The sequence below is a fragment of the Oryza brachyantha genome, chromosome 4, assembly GCF_000231095.2.
Source record: "Oryza brachyantha chromosome 4, ObraRS2, whole genome shotgun sequence".
NCBI lineage: Eukaryota > Viridiplantae > Streptophyta > Magnoliopsida > Poales > Poaceae > Oryza > Oryza brachyantha.
In genome coordinates this window covers 18,233,385-18,249,078 of record NC_023166.2, presented here as the reverse complement: position 1 = coordinate 18,249,078, position 15,694 = coordinate 18,233,385, and the positions used below count along the sequence as shown (strand labels likewise).

The 15,694-nt window shown below is 46.6% G+C and overlaps 3 protein-coding genes across 3 annotated transcripts; all 3 read right to left on the bottom strand.

Annotated features, from left to right (window-relative positions):
- Window positions 1–15: 15 nt before the first annotated feature.
- Window positions 16–3,939, bottom strand: LOC102712806 (vacuolar-sorting receptor 7-like). Its single transcript, XM_040522968.1, has 12 exons — window positions 2,895–3,939; window positions 2,696–2,784; window positions 2,524–2,593; window positions 2,314–2,397; window positions 2,145–2,221; window positions 1,963–2,044; window positions 1,562–1,644; window positions 1,379–1,442; window positions 1,145–1,273; window positions 840–943; window positions 612–726; window positions 16–217 (listed from the first exon to the last, which is right to left on the bottom strand). The coding sequence occupies exons 1-11, from the start codon at window positions 3,895–3,897 to the stop codon at window positions 616–618; spliced, it is 1,896 nt and encodes a 631-aa protein (XP_040378902.1). The 5' UTR covers window positions 3,898–3,939; the 3' UTR covers window positions 16–217; window positions 612–615.
- A 1,585-nt stretch (window positions 3,940–5,524) lies between these two features.
- On the bottom strand, window positions 5,525–7,112 carry LOC102721266. Its single transcript, XM_006652739.3, has 2 exons — window positions 6,804–7,112; window positions 5,525–5,869 (listed from the first exon to the last, which is right to left on the bottom strand). The coding sequence occupies exons 1-2, from the start codon at window positions 7,009–7,011 to the stop codon at window positions 5,721–5,723; spliced, it is 357 nt and encodes a 118-aa protein (XP_006652802.2). The 5' UTR covers window positions 7,012–7,112; the 3' UTR covers window positions 5,525–5,720.
- A 1,827-nt stretch (window positions 7,113–8,939) lies between these two features.
- On the bottom strand, window positions 8,940–12,446 carry LOC102712533 (protein ECERIFERUM 26-like). Its single transcript, XM_040523488.1, has 2 exons — window positions 11,878–12,446; window positions 8,940–10,081 (listed from the first exon to the last, which is right to left on the bottom strand). Exons 1-2 carry the CDS (start codon window positions 12,319–12,321, stop codon window positions 9,257–9,259), a joined length of 1,269 nt encoding a protein of 422 aa, XP_040379422.1. The 5' UTR covers window positions 12,322–12,446; the 3' UTR covers window positions 8,940–9,256.
- Window positions 12,447–15,694: the final 3,248 nt, after the last annotated feature.

The following is a 15,694-nucleotide window of genomic DNA, read 5'->3' as shown; positions in this document are numbered from 1 at the left end:
CTGTATTTTCATGCTTGGTGTCAGAATTTCAGAACCCATATGGTTCGATTCTCTACAAAGCACCAAGCAGAAAATGCAAGAGCTCCTGTCAGGTATGATATCTGAACTTTCGCAATGTAGATCGTAGCAATTCGTCGCTGTCAAGTATTGGGGGTTTCAAAACGAGTCGACTGACAAAATGTTCAACCTCTCCAAGCATGGAAGATCACAAAAGAATCTGCAAGCATGGAACGTCACGAAAGAAGAATCACGCTTTGATTGTTTGGGTTTTTTATATAAAAAGTGAAACGATATATTTATAAATAAAAAATAATATATGAATAAAATTTTTATATATGTATTCTAGTGATCTAAAAACTAATGCTGAAAAATAAACTCCAGTAAAAAAATCTCAAAATAAACTCTAAATTTAAGTCTAAAAATTCAAATTTTGGTTTATAAGCATAGATATAAGTGAAAAGATGGGTGACTGACGAATGCAGTAAGAAAATCTATATAGTCAGTATAGATTATAATTTATAAACAATGAGACTAATAATATGATGCTGAATTAATTTGACTTCAGTAAAGAAGAATATTCAGAGTTTAGACAGTAAGGTGTTGGTACCTACCTAGCTATGGTTGCTCCTCCTGGGCCTCCTGCCTTAGTGGCATCCTCTCGCCGTTCTGGCCATCGAGAGGCATGTACTGCGACATGATCGCCATCACCTCCGAATCCATGTACCTCTGCAGATGGACGAACAAGTCAAGAACAACACTGAGCCATGTACATGTTTTGGAAGAAACACATTTTCTGACATAGTTGCAGATGAGACTGTCTGATCATCCATCCAGCATACCCTGAGCCTGTACTTGTAGAACACGTATCCCGCGACACCGGCGCCGACGAGGCACGACAGCACCAGCGTCGTCACCAGCCACCCAATAGCCGACATGTTCTTTGCTACAATTCAACCAAAAAAAAAATGCATTTTCAATCTCAATTTAGAGGCTGGATTGATCTCCGTTATCGGAAAAGGGAGGTCGAAAAATTATCAAAGCAATTGTCTAAAAGTCAACGACGTCATACGTTTAAAAACGTAGAAGGCTGGATTGATTTCTGTTATCGAAAATATTATTTTGTTGGAAAGAAGGAAAGAATTACCAATGCAGGTGTCTTCAGCCTTGATGTACATCAGGTTGCCACTGCAGCTGCAGTCGAACGCACCCCAAGTGTTCTTGCAGGAGCAGTGAGGGCAGGAGCACGCCAGCTTCTCGCTGCACTCGTCGACATCTGCAATGGCAAGAGCAGATCAAGAAGAAGATCGATGGCGACAATCCGATGCAAATCTCACCAAGAAAACTGCAGGAGAGTGAGTGATCAGTGATCAGTGATCACCTTCGCAGTGGATCCCGTCGCCCTTGAACCCAGGTGGGCACTTGCACCCACTCAAGTCTGAATCCTGCATAGCCAAGCAGCTCAAAACTTTCAGATGAATCTGCAGCTAGCAGGTGACAGGCATGGTCACACCCAATCTGGTGCAGGAGAAGCAGAGAAATGCCCATGTTTTGATCGAATTACCGAGCAGGCAGAGAATGTCTTGCCGTCTCTCGTCGCCGTCCAGCACCCGCCGTTGTTCATGGCGCACCGCCCGGGCCCGACGGCTGAAGATTGCAGTGGAGCAGAACAAAATCTTAAAATTCAGTCATGTTCAGGTAATCAGGTGCAACTGTGCAAGTTGGATTGAAATGATCATGGGGTGATTGTTTGATGACATATTTGCAAATAAAAAATAATTTGTTAATAAAACTGTTATATACGTATTTTTAGTGATTTAAAGCCAAGGCTGGAAAATAAACTTCGGTAAAAACCCCAAAAATTAACTTCAAATTTAGGGTTAAAAATTTAAATTTTAGTTTATAAGCATAAACATAAGCGAAAGATGAGATGCATCTACACAGCACTGACAGTAGTACGAGTACCTTTGCAGTGGGTGTAGCCATCTCCTTGGTACTGAACACCATCCACTACAGGGCATTGGCAAATTCTTCCCCTGTAAGTGTCCTGCCAATAATCAAGTGAATCAGTACAAGTGTCATGTGCTTAGATTGATTGGTATCACAGTAATTGTTGTGATCTTGAACGAGCTTTGGGAATAGGATACCTTGCAGGCAGTGATGTTCGTCTTCTCGTCTCGCCAGCAACCTCCATTGTTGTTCAGGCACTCGTCAGTCTCCATATCTGTCATAATTTGTGTGGATATATTGATCAGTGATTAGCAGTTAAACTCGGTTGATTGATCAGGTGTGACTTCAGCTGGTGAGGCTGCGAACCTGGTGTCAGGCACACATGAGGCTCAGTGGACTCCTTGAAGCCAGCACAGATCGCCTTAAGAACAGACTTCCTCTCCAATTTGCCTGTGAATCAGACAGAAAAACAATGTGTTTCAGAGAAAAAAAAAAACAACAGCAACTCTTTGATCGAACAGATGATCTCAGCCACAATGCAGAGTGGTTTTGATCTGAATTTGGATTTGTTCTTACCCCTGTACTGCACATTGTTGATCACCAGCGTCGGCAGGATCGTCACATCCCCTCGGGCGCCATGTCCAACCTGCAGCAAGAACAACAATGGCGAAGGTGTTCGATCGTCAGTCAGACACAAAAAAGAGCTTGCGATTTTGAAGTATCGATATGGTCATCGTCTTCAAAGAACCTGAACAATCTGCTCTGTCTTGAGCACGTCGTTCTCGGCGTTGGCGTCGGGATCCCCCATGCACTTGTCGATCAAATCCATCGGCAAACCTGACGCCACCATGAGCTCCACTATCGTCAGCGGCGGCGGCGGCGAGAAGACGGTGTTGGAATGGAAGGGGAGAAGGGTGAGCCGGCGACGGCGACGGCGGCGCACTCACCGAGCGAGTTGGCGACGTCCTCGGCGCAGCGGCGGGTGTAGTGGCTGCCCTTCATGGAGCAGCGGAGGTGGTAGTCGGCGACGTAGTCCCACCAGAGCCAGGAGGCGTTGCGCGCGTTGGCGACGCGGTGGACGCAGAGCTGCCTGAGGTTCTCGAGCACGACGTCGCGGCCGTCGTAGCCGGCGTCGAGGTCGCCCTCCGGGTCCGGCGCGCAGTAGCGGCCGCGGTTGATGCACTGCGCCTTGCACTGCTTCGTCTCCAGGAAGGCTTCGGGGCAGAACCAGGTGATGTAGTGCGGCGTGAAGAGCGCGTAGCCGGCCTTCTCCAGCAGCTGCGCGTGGCCGCGGAACGCGCCGACGAACGCCGCCTGCTCGTCGCACCGCGGCCCGCACTCGTCGTTGCTGTTCGTCCACAGCTCGTACTCCACCCGCTCGTCCGGGTGCGGCATCGACTCACGCCAGTCCAGCCGCACCACCACCTCGTCGTCGGCGCCGGATTTGGACGCGGCGGCGCGGAGGGCGTCGCCGAACGGCTTGCGCACGAGCGCCGACGGGATGGTGATGTTGGCGAGGAACGCCATGTCGGGGGTCTCCTCCTCGGGGCTGTCCATCGTCAGCAGCGGCTCGTCGGCGCTGTCCGCCACCAGCACGGCCGCCGCGCCGGCCAGCTGCGCGTGCCAAGTCTTGAGCGCGAAGTAGCACCCCCCGCGGTCGACGAGGAGGACGACGGGGCGGCGCGACCGCGACCTGAACGACGTCTTGCCTAACGGCTTGCACCCGTCGGCAAGCTTCGCGTCCGGCGGGTACACCACCACGCCGGTGAGCGTCCCGCCGTAGTCCGGCACGCCGTAGTTGGCGATCGCGGCCGCGTGCCGCCCCCGCAGCGACCGCGGCGACAGCACCTTGACGCTGTTCTTCTCCACCACGAACCTCGCCGTCGCCACGCTCGCCGCGGCCACCACGACCCACAGGGTGGCGAGGAGCCTCCTCCCCGCCATTGCCATGCTTCTTGCTGCTGCTCTCTCCTCCCCTGCAACCTCTGTGCTCTCACCCTCGTGATCTTTCTCGGTTAGTTAGAGCGGGAGACGTAGTGGAGAAGACATGGAAGGTAGAGAGGCCGGAGAGGAGGAGACTTAACGAAATTTTCAGGTCCACGAAAACGAAGACAAATTAATCTTTGTATAAATTTCCATTTAACCATCCCATCCTAATGGATTAAAAAAACAATCTTTTTGACAAATTGAGGGCATAGACTTGAAATCGAAGTCCCCCAATAAACAAAACTTCAAGTTTGAATCGTTCCACGCGATATGTCGCTGTTACATTATGCCCATCACTGATTTGTCCTGACCGATCTCCAAGTCTTATTTAGAAAATGTCCATCCGAATTGAAGGAACCAACAAGATTGTGCATTTGTGCATCGCTTCCTTTGCACAACCATGATATGATAATTATACCCCCTGAAGAACATCAACAAAAGGGAAAAAAAAGATTGTATGGCTGGCTTGCTGATGCAGCTTCAATTTTTTTCCCTGAACATTTCTTCAGTGATCTGAACCAACATGCAGGCTTGGGTCAGTCAGCGGTTGGGGATAATGATGGCAGCTGAGCGTGTGGGTTGGGGCCAATTCAACGCGAAAGTTCTTCGTGAATGACCATACAAGTCGTGCAATAGTTTACGGCTACTAAACTCGTAATAATAACGACCAAATGGCATTTTAGCGATCAAGGCAGATTTATTCATGCCGGTTAGTATTGCTCAAGAATCATCCATATTCCAGGTGCTAGTGTGCTACCAGACTTGATACATTAAACTTTGCTCTTGGAATGTGTTATACAAAAAATAAATACTATCAGCTAACGTTCTTCAGTTTGGAGAATTTTCTGAATTTCTGAATCGCGTTGGATGTTCGAGACCACGAGGTCAACTACTGTTATTGGTGTGCAGTGTGCACATGAGTGCATGACATTGGCAGGTTACTATGTGTTGACCTGATCATGTTGCAAACCTCATATGCACAGCAGCATCTGACAGTTCATATGCTACCTAACGGCTCAACATCCCACTGTCAAAGAACGGAACATGGGTTCTTGGAAAACTTGGAGTTCTTTAAAGATCTCATAGGAATGCTGCCACCGAAGTGCTGGATCAAGAAATTCTTAAGAACAGGTAGGAACAGATAGGTGCAAGTCCTGTAATACATATATATGAGATGCAAACCAGGCAACATCACCAGCTCCAGTGCATCAGATGCAAACCAGGCAACATCACCAGCTCCAGTGCATCAGAAACAGGTAGGTACATTAACGTTTGTACCGTCAAAATTATGCATCAGAAACAGGTAGGTACACTAACGTTTGTACCGTCAAAATTATCCTTTGTTATTACTCTCTCCCTTCCTTCCACCCTTCCTTCCATATTATAAGATGTTTAGCCGTATTCATCCATAGATCAAAGAATATGTTTTATATATGTGTCCAGATTCAACAGCATAGAACATAGCATATCCATAGCATATTATAACGTGAAACAGTTGTAATACTAGTTTGGAAAGACCGGCTTTCTCAGGCACACCTTATAACATAGCATATCCATAGCCAATATGCGAAGACTAAGAGATCGCCACAAATGAATGAAAAGAATTACTAGTAATATATGGATGAAACTGCTCAATGGGGACGTCACTGCTTTCGCTGGTTTCAATACGTATACATCCAGAGTGGATGATTAGCACTTAGGTGCACAACAACACACGAGATTGTCCATTACATGCATTGTTCAAACTAACCAAAATTGCATGGTTCATAACATAGAAGCTGTGGCACCTACTTTTTACTGAATCTCCCCTTCTTCCTAGCTTTTCTCTTGTCTTTCTTGATCTTCAAGTGGAGTTGTACTTTCTTCTTGCTAATGCTGCCAATCGGCTTCAACAAGGACTTGGATCTGTTATTTCCTTCGTCCGCCATCTCCACATCTGTTTGTTGATACAAAGAATGCAGGCCATCAGTTAAGAAACAAGGTGGAACTGAAACTATGCGAATATGAATCTCTTTAAACCTGGTCTGTTGATGACAAAAGAAAAATCACAATGCAGCATTCTAACAATCAAACTTATTTAGCAAGTAGATTATCATTGCTTAATGGTTACACATTCCAACAGGAAAACAGTAGAAATACTTGCCATTAAATGAATCAATGGGGATGTCTTATTTTATTATGCATATGGGTGAATGAGTCCAACTTGCATTTACAACTTAGGATTTGTGTCCATTGGCAGCGCAAATTTTATGCGAGGTAAAACCATGTTAGTTTGTTTATGTTTCCCTATTCCTCATTGAGATAATTAATGTTTATATCCTTTCACTACCATGTATTAACATAAAATTATGCCGTGAACCTAAATGGCAATATTGGATACTTCCCAGATACAAGTACCCAAGTTACATCAAATGCAAAACAAACCAAGAGGAAGCAACTACAAACAGACCTACATAAGCAAGTGAAAATTAAAAAAAACACATAGGTAGGAAGCAAAAGAAGCTTTCATTTACAAACAAACGGTTTGCCATTTTGACATAAGAATTTTCAAACATACACGACAGTTATCTATATCTACTCAAATTGGTACCCAGGCCGCCAAGCATGATTTGATCCAGGTTTCCAGACACGATACATCCCACGGACTCAATAAACAAACCAGTTGTTAATCAGAGCAGTAAATTTATATCGCTGCTGCTCCAACCTAGCCAGGATCATCGCGCGAGCAAGTCCACCACAATTTCTATCATACGAATTGACATTCTAACACTAATAGCAGACAAGGCTACGAAGTGATTTTTGTCGGCCTCCTACATGAAACCAGGCCCAGTTACCCCCCACGATGAACCCAGGATGACGAGAGGGCATACCCATGGCGACCGCCGAGCTCGCGGCGGCGCGGGAGCTGCCGGAATCCTGGGACGGAGGCGGCGCGCGGACCGGGACCTTGGGCGCCTCGAGCGCGGCGGCCTGCGCGGCGAGCTTGGCCGCCTCCTTCTTGTCGTAGAAGGGCTGCGAGATCTCCCGCCGCAGCGTGCGCAGCCGCTTCTCCCGCTTCGACCGCAGCGACTTCGCCATCGCGCTCACGCCACCCGCCGCCGCCGCCGCCGAGAAGGGGAGCGCTCGAGCTAGGGTTTGGGGGGTCCGCGAAGCGAAAGAGAAGAGGCCGAGCCAGCCAGCCTCGCGTTTGGCTTTGTAGCGGTCGCCGCCGTGTTTGCTTGGGCTGGGCCCAACTTGGGCCCTAGCCCAATAGAGGAAGACAATTGTTCAGGCCTTGCATTAGATGGGCTGGATTGAGGCCCATCCAAATAAGGCCTTCTACCAAATAATGGATGGGGAGGTATAATATTTTTTCTTAAGAATCTTGTAGTTCCTCTTTTCCAAAATTTGTAGTTTCTAGCGTTTGAAAGTTGTTTCAAAATAAAAGAAATAATAGTGTTACTTGTCACATCGATCAATAAGTATTTCTGTAGAATTGTAAAAGGTCTTTCTCACCTCAAAAGCTAGCCATTGAGGTGAGGGACTCCCCCACTTATATCCTAGATTCTTTGCTCATTCACAACAAATGTGGGACTATTCAACAATATTCCCCTTTACACGTTGGTGTCCCTCAGCCCTTCACCGTCCCTTCACCATATCCGGGCTACCACCAGCCCACGGTCCATCAGGTATACAGGACAGCCCCTTCACCATATCCGGGCTACCACCAGCCCGCCCACGGTCCATCAGGTATATAGGCCCCGCATCCCCACAGGTACCCTACGGTCCATCAGACCTTCACACACTATATCCATCGGGCCAGAGATGTTAAACTAGTCAGGCTCTGATACCAATTGTATGATCATAAAGAGTCTTTCTCATCTCAAAAACTAGCCATTGAGGTGAGGGGCTCCCCCACTTACATCCTAAATTCTTTGCCCCTCCACAACCAATGTGAGACTATTCAACATTCTTAACTAATCAATCATATAGAAATAATTATATTTTTGCAATAGAGTATCTGCTAGACATTCTACTCCTTAGAGCAACTCCAACAGTAGTTTTATCCAATTAGCTAAATTTAGTGTTTGTACTCCTTTCAAAAAAATAAAACCTCCTAAAAGTATGGGCCAAACCAACAGAATAGATAAATCTACACCCTCTATATTTTAAACTTCCTTCACGTCATTATTTCCTTTTCTTTTTTTTTAGCAATCAGTAAATAAAATTCGGCTTGGTGAGAGATAGCAGTCGCCGCCACCGCATACAAATTGCTCGATCACCTAGTTGATTGCTCGTTACCGAGATAGTGATCGTTGCATACAAAAGCTGCACGCCGGCGATCACCTTGCACTGCATTAACTCTGCCCGCCGGTGCTCGTCTTGCAGTGTATTCATGCCATATTGCCTGTCTGCCGGTGTGAGCGCGGGAACGAGGAAAAGCGGCGCCTGAACTGGCAAGGGAGGAGCGCAAGGTCGCGGGAATCAGTCGAAAAACCAGCGTAGGAGAGGGATGACAAACTCGCGCGGAATCGCCAAACTTGGCTAGCGCTGGGAGAAGAATAGCGACTGAGTTTTCCGGAGGAGGAAGATAACGATGCTGTTGGTTGCAATTTTATCTTTAACTCTTCCATATTTAACAAATTGATCAATTTAAAAGCACTGTTGGAGTGCTCTTAGAAGTTGGAACTGTCCAAATAGAATTCTTGCGTTACGGAGGAGCCGGTGTAGCAACGGATGGTTGCAGATGTTCACGACGGCAACACTGGCACGGGCGTCCTGGTCCGACCATCTGGCATGCATTGCATGGTTGCATGGCCATCTATGTCAGGTCAGTTACACTAGTACATGTTTCCTGCAGGCAATATTAATCACGTTGTACTCGACATTGATTTCGGTTCACCGACCCACAGCCGTGATTGAATCCTCGATCAGGACTAGCCATCAGAAATTCAGACAGATGGCCTGCATGATCAAACACTCTTTCTTGTTCTGCCAGATAAAAACTGTTTCTGTGCAGCAAATGCTTGATCTCTGAATGTGAATTCTGAAATCTGAATCACATGATAATGTTATTAATTCTGACAAGTGTAGCGCTGCATTTTCTTGCAATCTCGATACATTCTTGGACGAGGCTATTCGAGTATTCGACCAACTTAATTATTACGGCAAATCATACAATACAGGCTTCGTAGTGAAAATTTCAGTGAAAAACACGCGCCAAGATTGTTCTACTACTAGGTAGCGTACGCTCGTTCAGCTGTTCCATTTGAAATCACCAGAACGAATCGCCGGGTCGCCGGCGCCGTGGAAGACGCGCGGCGCAGGCGGCGCTGATCTTGGTTCAAGCGTCTTGCAGGAGCGTGCTCCCGAGCACGGCGCGGAGGCTCTCGACCTCGTCCTTGGGGAGCACCGCCGTGACGACGCGACCGCGACCGCCGGCATCAGGCTGCACCAGCACGGCGCCCTCCTCGCCGACGCCGTCCATGCCGTACTCCACGTGGACGGGCCTCTGCCCCTTCAGCTCCAGCTCGTAGGGCGCCACCTGCTCCATGTCGACGAACGTCAGGTTGGCGCCGTAGATGACGACGTCCCCCGGGAACGCGGCGACCGCGTCGGTCTCGTCGACCTGGCTCTTGGCCAGCATCGCCGCCAGCTCGGCGACGTCGGTCTTCGCCGGCGACGAGCCGGCATCCACGTACCCGACCCTCTGCTCGTTGGCCAGCGACTTGCCGCTCCTGGCGGACATGTCCGTCCTCACCACGGTCACCGTGGTCACCTCTTTGGAGACCCTGATCTTCGACACCGTCTGCCATAGGAGCGCGGAGATGAGCTCGAAGGTGCCCGCATGGCGTCCCTCCTCCTGCTGCTGCAGCCTCTTGAGCGCCGGTTCGGCGACGTGGAAGGAGTAGCACGCCATGGCGCAGCCGGCTGGGACGAGCCAGTTGTCCTCGATGGGCCCGACCGGCTTGACGCAGCGCGGCGGGGCGGCGCCGGCCGGGGCGCGTTCGTCCGGCCTGTTCGCCGGCTCGAGGGTGCTGCCCTCCGGCTTCTTGCCGCTCAGTATCTGCGCCCACGCGTTGAAGCAGCTCGTCGCCGACGCCACGTCGCCGATGAGGTGCGCCCAGCTGAAACCGAGCGACATGCCACCGCATTTGAAGCTCGTGACCTGCATTGGAGCCAATCCGATAAAAAAAAAGCATTTTTACCACTATTTTGCATCAATACTCCACGATTACAAGGTATTACATGAACATTTTGGTTGTTTTTTTCCTCAAAACATTTCAATCATCTTTCGAAAATGGTGTCTTTGTTCAGAGAAGGAAATTGGGGTTGCTGCTATTTGAGATCAAAACGAGACGATCGATCAGTTCAGAACTGTGAGCTGTGACGCAGCTCGACAGTGGTCCAGGAGAAATGGACATCGTAAAGCCGATAATAATACAGCAACGGCCTCTGGTGGATTGGTGATCCATATTCCATAATAAAACCTAATTCTGCTTGTAAACCCAACACTTTAAATGATCATTGTTTTTAGATCAACTCTTCAATTATCATTCCATTTTTCTGTTGCGTGATCTTCCATGCCGAAAACTGCTACCTATCTCAATAATTTCATTGAAACTCCGATGGGAGTGATTGCTCATAAACAAGACATCGCACCAAACATAGCTGGTCAACACATAAAACAGGAATAGAATTAATTCTTCTTAATAGAATCAATTCAGCTGCCTGCTTTCTTCTTTCTACTATTATTTATTTGATAATGTACTGTATGATGCTAGTACTACTACTGCGATGGTGGAATCTTGGAAATAATGGTGGTGGGGTTATAGTATTTACTTCAGAAAAGGGCTGGGTCTGTGAAGCTACTTTAATCCAGCAGAGAAGCCATGGTACGAGAACAGTGTTATTAATACGGTAGAGACATGTTGGCAGATTCACAGAGCACATTTCCATCTCAGGATTCGGAGAACTGGTGAAGGTGTGGAGCAATGAATGATTTTACCAAGCTGTATAATCTCTCTACAGCGGGGTAGGAGAAGAGGAGTAATTGTTTCTTACTTTTGTTTACAAGCCAATTAATTTATCCATGTTATAGCACCGGTTAATTAGTATCACTATCAGTAGTGTGTACTGTTAATCCACTCATTTCATAAGATTGTTTTGATACTAATTAACGATCATGTTCATGTGAACCCTCAGTTATCAATTGTGGTCATTTCCCAGGATATCTGAATAAACACTGCCCCATCTTCATATGAACAGTCCCCTATCCCCCCCTTTCTAAAACAGCAACGCTTGCTTTGTGTGAACCAGCATCTCTAAGAATTCAAGATTTCAAGAACAGCATCACGGGTTGACAGCACCATAACCGGTCACCCCCAAGAAAGAACTTCTAAAAATTTATGACTATTGATTACATACAAAGCAACATAAAGTGTGCTAGTACACATGAACTCGCATCCATGCCCAGCTGTGCGTACTGAACTGATGTGTGTTTTACTGCAAGATTGATTGCCTAACCACTAACTGTCACAATAATAGTACTAGGTGCCATGCATCTTGTGATTCATGGCTTCTCAAATCAACTGTTTACACTACTGCTGCTAGTAATGTCTAACATGAGTTTGCAGCTTGCTGGCAATGTCTGCCAAGTTGGTCAGCTACTGATGAGGTTGCCAGTTCAGCTAGTATAAATACTACTAGTAGTAAATGATGATTGATGGTTAACTGCTGCAACAGCAGCTGCGAACCATACGGAAAGCTACTGCAACCATGGTCAAACCAAGAATCAAATCATACCCACCTTACACCAATCCAAGACAGTGACCACAGTATCACACTAGCTACTCAGATTTGCACTAAGGTTTTTAGCAATAAATTCAAGAATCCCCGTAGAACCAGCAACTGATCCGATCGAGATGATGTGAAGCGTCTGATGGATGCGTGCGTGGTGGTTACCTGGACGTAGAGGAGCGGCGAGAAGAAGAGCTCCGGGCCGAGCACCTTGTCGTAGCAGAGCTGGCGGAGGCGGTCGGGGGCGTCGTCGCGGAGCCAGTCGTCGAGGTCGCGGTCGCACCTGACCTCGACGATGCGGACGCCGCAGTCGTTGCACTTGATGTAGGGGCGGCGGTCGTCGGCGTCCGCGCGGCGGATGCGGCCGGCGACGGGGAAGTAGGCGTCGAGCCAGGGGAACATGGGGTCCTTGAGCGCCTTGATGGTGAGCCCCCGGACGGCGTCGCCGGCGGGGTAGTAGTACACGCCGCGGAGGTAGTGCAGCTTGAAGGCGAGGTCGGCGTCGGCCAGGTCGTAGTTGGTCTCCCCCGTCACCGAGCTCGGCACCACCGTCGACAGCCGGTGGCCGTGCACCGCCGCCGCCGGCGTCTGCTCCCCCTCGAGCACCATGCCGCGCGCCGGTGATCTGCTCGCGTGCTTGGAACGACGAGCGCTTCTCTGTGTGTGTGGGTGTGTGTGTGGCAGCACGGTCTCGGGGGACGCGTGGAGAGGCGGGATATATAGCGAGGGAGGGAGGGAGTGAGGACAGCGAGAGCTAGCGAGTACAGGTTTGGGGGGGCTTAAATACGGAGGGAGTTGAGTTGGTTGGGAGGTAGAAACGCCGAAAACCGCTGGACGGGTCAGCTCCCGCCCAGCTGGGCCATGGATATAAAGTGGTGTTTCGACAAAGACTTCTGATATAAAATAATTATAAGATAGATTAATATAAAATATATTAATGTAAGTTTAAATTTGAATTTGTACCTATAACAAAAAAAATTGTGAATGGACTTATACTAGTTTCAATTTAATTTGTCTTTTTATGGCTGGTAGAAGTTGAATTAAAACTTGTATGTTCGTGGAGTGTAGAACTCATATTAATCTATCTTGTCAAAATTTTCATATTTTATAATAATTGTTTATATGAAATACAAGAAACAGGTGGATATTTATCTATGTGCTAAAAAGAGTCTCATATAGATGTGTGTCTAGCGTTTGCTTGTATTAGCAGTATTCTGTCGCATACTATGTCTGCACTGGCTTCTCTAGATAATGTATTTTTTTTAAAAAGATTTTATATCGAATTTTTATTATCTAATCTTTCAAAAGTATAATTTTAACTTTATAATATTTAACTTCACAATTTATAACATTAAGTATTTATCACCAAAATCAGATTATCTTTTTATCCTTTGTCCACAAAAGAACTTGCATATGTTTAAAGCATTTTTATTTCACACGGTTAACTTTTGGATACTTTTTGCCTCATTCAAAAACTTTGTGCAGACATATAAAATTAAAGTTATTCTTAAAATCCATTATTCAAAAACTTTGTGCAAATATATAAAATTAAAGTTAGACTTAAAATTTCTTTAGTAAAAAAATCAAATATAACAAAATAATTAGTAATCATATTATTTTTGAATAAGGCAAATGATCAAAGAAGACCTAAAATCTAAAAGTCAATAGTGTCAAGTAAAAAAAACCGATATCTATATTTTATTATCATATTATATATACATATACAATAGTTAGTTGTGTATACAACACCATTAATATATTGTTTACATTATTCTCTCACAAGTTTTTTTTAAGCATATGCTACCATTAGTATAAATTTATAGAATGCTTCTTCCCTCTTCTAACTCGTCATAAATATATATCATGCGGCTAACCTACTTAAACAACCTTTTTGTACTTGATGGCAACTTTAGATGTTATATTATACCATGTTTTTATTTTTGCTTATGCTTACAAGCCAAAGTTTTAATTTTCAACTTTAAATTTAGAGTGAATTTTGATAGGTTTTCACTAAAGTTTATTTTTTAGCTTTAACTTTTATATCACCAAAATACACATATAAAAGTTTTATTTACAAATATGTCATTTGATTTTTTTCCATGAAAAAACAAACAATCACCCCATATAGTTGTTGAATCAAATACCAGTGGTTTAGATGGGACTACCTATCCATCAGACGACAGTTTTTCTCTGAAGTTCACATGAATATTACTGGACTAGCATACGACTACAGTGCGATTTACATGTAATTGGCATATAATTTACAAGTAAATGAAGCCTCCCAGTGGGTTATGCATGTGAGGCATGATCCAGAGGTCGGGAGAGTGAATCTCCTCGCCTGCGTGTGTGGTTTGATTGATTTTGTTTTCATCCTTAGATTCCTTTCATGTACAAAACATAGAGCTAATATATAACGTTCCAAAATCTGATGGTTTTAATTAAGTATTTCACTGCATGAATTTCGGAGTAGGTCTAAATAGGATCGTTTTTCAGTTCTCGTACAAATCTTGGAGCGACGTAGAAAACCGAATTCGTGTTGGCCACAGCAACTTTGTAGCGTGATCGAACGAAAGTGTTGCCGGCCTGCAACGCGCATGCAGACAAAGCTAATTAAGCTATGAGCTGTACCGATCAGGTCAGAATATTTTGTTCATCACCCAGCTCGATCAAGCTATAGATTCAGGAAATCCCGACGCTGCATCATTCTTCGATCGAGGTCGCCCGCCGCGGTGTCGCGCGCCGAAATTGCGGTTGGATCGCGCGGTGGCGCCGTGCGCGCGTACGTGGCCGCGCCCACCGACGGAGAGGAAACGCCGCACCATGTAGTAGTACCAGTTTCAAGAATTCTTCCTTCTGGTCGGTCCCTCTCGTGCTGCATGCGCCGCGCCTGTGTGCGTGCAGGATGAGAAATTTAAGGTTCGTCCGAATGCATGAGGATGTCATATACAATAAATATAATGTCACATCAATAAAATTGTTGATTTGGTAGGGCATTAAATGATAGAGTTTTATGAGATGAGAGAGAAGTTTCATCCGCATAAAACTTATCTGGCTCAGTTATCTAGTTTAAGATTTTGATAACCATGTCATAAAACTATATATTAAGACTGGCGTAACTATCTCCATCTGCATAATCGGCGGCCCGCCGGCGTGTCCCCCCCCCCCCCCCCCCCCATCGATGCGTACGTACACGCGCTCCGTATACGTGACATTTACACAGTTAATCCCTTCGTCAACAGCGCAAATGAAGGCACGCATATGCAGCACACAAAAACAACTGGCGACGGATCGGGATCGGGCGGTTTTTAATGGCGGCAGTGTCAATGCGTGCCACTTGCCTGCCACAGCGCATACATTGAGGATATGATGGATTTGATCAGCCACACTACCCCTCCTGTTTCTTCACTCCATGGCGGCATGCACGTACCACTAATGACAATTCCTTCATGTAATTACGATCAATCAATCATATCTCGAGGCATTGCAGAATGCAACAAGTCCTAAAAAGGATTAGTGGTAGCTCAGATCTGTACCGATCCAGCCAGCTACTGCGTCGACGGCCGGCGAGGCATGCAGGCAAGAGACTTATGACCTGGCCCTACACGAGTGGGCCGGCGACGACCATGGCCAGGCAGGCAGGCTGGCGTCGCCGGCCGCGGCTTGTACATGCGCGACGGACGGAAATCCCACACCATTTGCTCTTCAGATAGATAGACAGAACGGAGCTAGCTGCGCTGCGATGCTATGCTACAGTGTGCGTGCGTACGATCCCGGATTCGATGGTCCAATCTGGGGGAGAATTTTGATCTACCGTGGTCCAGACCGAAATGCGCCAGCAATCGAGGATCATCTCGCGTACGTGAGGAATAAGGGGCGCCGGATCGATCGATCCAGGGCTACTGTATCTTAAATTGGGGCGAAAATATGGGTGCCTGTGTAAGATCTTATTGCGCTGGTCTTCGGGTTCGGTGCAATGGACGGT

Coding starts and splice junctions, on each gene's coding strand:
- LOC102712806 (XM_040522968.1), bottom strand. CDS start 3,897: ATGGCAATGGCGGGGAGGAGGCTCCTCGCCACCCTGTGGGTCGTGGTG. Junction 2,594..2,695: donor AGACAGAGCAGATTGTTCAG/GTTCTTTGAAGA, acceptor TTCTTGCTGCAG/GTTGGACATGGCGCCCGAGG. Junction 2,045..2,144: donor CGAACATCACTGCCTGCAAG/GTATCCTATTCC, acceptor GATTATTGGCAG/GACACTTACAGGGGAAGAAT.
- LOC102721266 (XM_006652739.3), bottom strand. CDS start 7,011: ATGGCGAAGTCGCTGCGGTCGAAGCGGGAGAAGCGGCTGCGCACGCTG. Junction 5,870..6,803: donor GAGCTCGGCGGTCGCCATGG/GTATGCCCTCTC, acceptor ATCAACAAACAG/ATGTGGAGATGGCGGACGAA.
- LOC102712533 (XM_040523488.1), bottom strand. CDS start 12,321: ATGGTGCTCGAGGGGGAGCAGACGCCGGCGGCGGCGGTGCACGGCCAC. Junction 10,082..11,877: donor CGCCGCTCCTCTACGTCCAG/GTAACCACCACG, acceptor GCTCCAATGCAG/GTCACGAGCTTCAAATGCGG.